At 44.6% G+C, this 4174-nt stretch overlaps 1 protein-coding gene across 1 annotated transcript; it reads left to right on the forward strand.

Moving 5' to 3' along the window:
* Nucleotides 1-219: 219 nt before the first annotated feature.
* Nucleotides 220-2840, forward strand: LOC117814074 (E3 ubiquitin-protein ligase TRIM11-like; the record flags this gene model as incomplete). The annotated part of the gene is made up of 6 exons (XM_034685186.1): nt 220-266; nt 630-784; nt 1264-1417; nt 1510-1683; nt 2197-2243; nt 2368-2840. Coding segments are annotated over exons 1-6 (1050 nt in total), but the record flags the coding sequence as incomplete, so codon positions are not given.
* Nucleotides 2841-4174: the final 1334 nt, after the last annotated feature.

Raw genomic sequence — 4174 nt, forward strand, 5'->3', positions numbered from 1 at the left:
ACAGAGGTCAGAGGGTTCACTGACCCTCAGAAGGAGGAGTACTTCAGGAAGAGGTTCAGAGACCAGGAGCAGGCCAGCAGAGTCATCTCCCACATCAAGACCTCCAGAAGCCTCCACATCATGTGCCACATCCCGGTCTTCTGCTGGATCACTGCTACAGTTCTGGAGGATGTGCTGAAGACCAGAGAGGGAGGAGAGCTGCCCAGGACCCTGACTGAGATGTACATCCACTTCCTGGTGGTCCAGTCCAAACTGAAGATCATCAAGTACAATGGAGGAGCTGAGACTGATCCACTCTGGAGTCCAGAGAGCAGGGAGATGATCCAGTCTCTGGGAAAACTGGCTTTTGATCAGCTGCAGAAAGGGAACCTGATCTTCTATGACTCCGACCTGACAGAGTGTGGCATCAAGATCAAAGAAGCCTCAGTGTACTCAGGAGTGTTCACACAGATCTTCAGAGAGGAGAGAGGACTGTACCAGGACCAGGTGTTCTGCTTCATCCACCTGAGCGTTCAGGAGTTTCTGGCTGCTCTTCATGTCCATCTGACCTTCACCAACTCTGGACTCAACCTGATGGAACAAGAACAACCAGAAGAAAAACCAATATCTCTGATCTCTAAAATCTTTAGAGACAAACCTAAACTGAACCGTCTCCATCAGAGTGCTGTGGACCAGGCCTTACAGAGTCCAAACGGACACCTGGACTTGTTCCTGCGCTTCCTCCTGGGTCTCTCACTGCAGACCAATCAGACTCTCCTGAGAGATCTGCTGACACAGACAGGAAGTAGATCACAGACCAATCAGACTCTCCTGAGAGGTCTGCTGACACAGACAGGAAGTAGATCACAGACCAATCAGGAAACAGTCGAGTACATCAAGAAGAAGATCAGTGAGGATCTGTCTGCAGAGAGAAGCATCAACCTGTTCCACTGTCTGAATGAACTGAATGATCGTTCTCTAGTGGAGCAGATCCAAGAGTCCCTGAGATCAGGACGTCTCTCCACGGAGGAACTGTCTTCTGCTCAGTGGTCAGCTCTGGTCTTCATCTTACTGTCCTCACAGGAAGATCTGGACGTGTTTGACCTGAAGAAGTTCTCTGCTTCAGAGGAGGCTCTTCTGAGGCTGCTGCCAGTGATCAAAGCCTCCAACAAAGCTGTGTGAGTTCATGAGTGAGACATTTGAAATAGAATTCATTCTGTTCATGACAACTGAAACCTTTGTTTGTTCTCATCATCTTCTTCAGGCTGAGTGGATGTAACCTCTCAGAGAGAAGCTGGGAAGCTCTGTCCTCAGTCCTCAGCTCACAGTCCTCCAGTCTGAGAGAGCTGGACCTGAGTAACAATGACCTGCAGGATTCAGGAGTGGACCTGCTATCTTCTGGACTAAAGGATCCAAACTGTAACCTGGAAACTCTCAGGTCAGGTTTCATGCTCATGATGCTTATGGTTTTTAAAAATCGTATTAATTATTATATGTTTAATAACTGCATGATTTACTTTCTAAATCCAGTCTGTCAGGATGTCTGATCACAGAGGAAGGCTGTGCTTCTCTGGCCTCAGCTCTGAGCTCCAGCCCCTCCCACCTGAGAGAGCTGGACCTGAGCTACAACCATCCAGGAGACTCAGGAGTAAAGCTTCTGTCTGCTGGACTGAAGGATCCTCTCTGCAGACTGAAAACACTGAGGTATAACAGACAACAAGAACTCAAACACTGAATGTGCAGAAGAAAACACCTCATTCACTACACACATCAGCCCAGATATACTGGTTTACTGACACAGCTCCATTCAGGGAGACCAGCAGCAGACCTGTCAGTCACCAAGATACCTGCTGTTTGTTTCAGCAGGGACTCTGAGACATCATGGAGGACATGTGGAAATGATCTGAATGTTGATGATTGTTCTCCAGCTGTCTTCATCACTCTGAAACCATAAGACAGGATGTTTAGGATGATTGATTTTTACTCCTGACACATACAAAGAGACCACTTCTTTAAAGTGACAGAACAAAGGTTCAGCAGGAATCCTCTTTACTGATTTCAAAGAGGACATGAGAAGCAGAATCTGGACTTTCTGGATCCAAAGATTCAGCCTGTTTCTCTGTCACAGGGACAAACTGAGGAACACTGCTTCATGTTGAACAGCAGGTAGGACTCATGTTGGACTGAACATCACTCTGACTGTGTTTCTTCCTCCAGGGTGGACCATGGTGGAGAGCAGAGGTTAAAACCTGGACTGAAGAAGTGTAAGTGTGAAATCAGTTTGACTCATGAGGACCAAACAGCAGACTGTCAGCTAACAAAGAATAAAGCCTTCAGGTGTGTCTGATGATAAACTGCTGCTGTGTTGTGTCTTTGTCTCTCCATCAGATGTCTGTGAACTCACTCTGGACTCAAACACAGCAGACAGATACCTCAGACTGTCTGAAGACAACAGGAAGGTGACATGTGAGAGAGAGGATCAGTCATATCCTGATCATCCAGACAGATTTGAGTCCTGTCGTCAGCTGCTGTGTAGAGATGGTCTGACTGGTCGCTGTTACTGGGAGGTCGAGTGGAGAGGAAGGGTTCATATATCAGTGAGTTACAGAGGAATCAGAAGGAAAGGAGTCAGTGACTGTGAGTTTGGATTTAATGATCAGTCCTGGAGTCTGATCTGCTCTGATGAACGTTACTCTGTCTATCACAATAAGAGAGTAACAGTCCTCCCTCTCTCCTGGTCCTCTGACTCTCACAGAGTAGCAGTGTATGTGGACTGTCCTGCTGGCACTCTGTCCTTCTACAGAGTCTCCTCTGACTCTCTGATCCACCTCCACACCTTCAGAACCTCCTTCACTGAACCTCTGTATCCTGGGTTTGGGTTTGGTTGGGTCTTATGGTTCCTCAGTGTGTGTGTGTTCTGTGTAGCAGGGAGGGTCTCCTCCTCTCTACACACACACTACACACACACTCTTCAGCTGGTCATGTGACTGTGTGTGTCTCAGCAGTATGAATGTCTGTTATCAAAGAGCGTGACTCAATGGAAACCCGACTCTTGACATCTCTCTGGTGAAAACATCCCGCCTCACTCAGACTTGTTTCATGTTTTAATAAATAGAAGACTGGAGACATGAATGTATTGACTCCTGATGATCACATGAATCAACATCTTGTGTATTTAGCAGCTGTTTATGGTGAGGTAGTCTGATGAACAGCTGCTCACTTCAGAAAGATGAATCCTCTGTTGATAGCTGACTATGAATGATGATAATATTATAATATTTCATGTATGAAAATAAAGACAGGGAGACAGGTGGCACAGTTACTTTGATCCTTGTCTTTTTTTTAAAGGAGTGTATTTACATACTTTTGTCCATGGACAAATATTAAGGGTCAGGGTTATACATTAAGCCCAATGACCATTAGCTGTAGGAGCTAGGTTCACAGGCAAATTTTAAGGGCCAGGTTAAGGAACTAAGTCCAAGATCAAATGTTTAGTGTGTGGGTTAGGCATTAAGCCCACAGACATTGATCAAATATTAAAGGTAAGTGTTAGGCATTAAGCCCTTTGATGAAAAGCTTTAGGCACTAAGACCATGGACAAATATTTAGGGCTAGTTTTAGGAATTAGGCATACTGACCAAACTTAATATTTACGGTACAGGATTAGCATTAAGCCCACTGATATTTAGTTTTAAGAACTACGTTCATGAATAAATATTTGTGGTTAGGTTTAGAAACTAAATCCAAGATCAAATAGTAAGGGTCATTGTTAGGCATTATGCCCACTGACAATAAGCTTAGGTACTAAGTTCATGAACAAATATTAAGGGTTAGGTTTATGCATTAAGTCCAATGACCATTATCTGTAGGAACTCAGTTAACAGTCAAATATTAAGGGTTAGGTTAAGGAACAAAGTCCAAGATCAAATATTAGGCATTAAGCCAACTTACTAAGATAAATATTAAGGGTTCGGCTTAGGAATTAAGCCCCCTCACCATTATCTGTAGGAACTACGTTAAGTGATGAACATTAAGGGTTAGCATTAGGAACTAAGTCCAAGACCAAATATTAAGGGCGATAATTAGCCATTGAGACCACTGACGATCAGCTTAAGGCACCAAGTCCATGAACAATACTAAGGGTTAGGTTAAGGAACTAAGTCCAAAATCAAGTATTAAGGGTTAGGGTTAGGCA

This window comes from Notolabrus celidotus, chromosome 6 (genome assembly GCF_009762535.1).
Source record: "Notolabrus celidotus isolate fNotCel1 chromosome 6, fNotCel1.pri, whole genome shotgun sequence".
Lineage (NCBI taxonomy): Eukaryota > Metazoa > Chordata > Actinopteri > Labriformes > Labridae > Notolabrus > Notolabrus celidotus.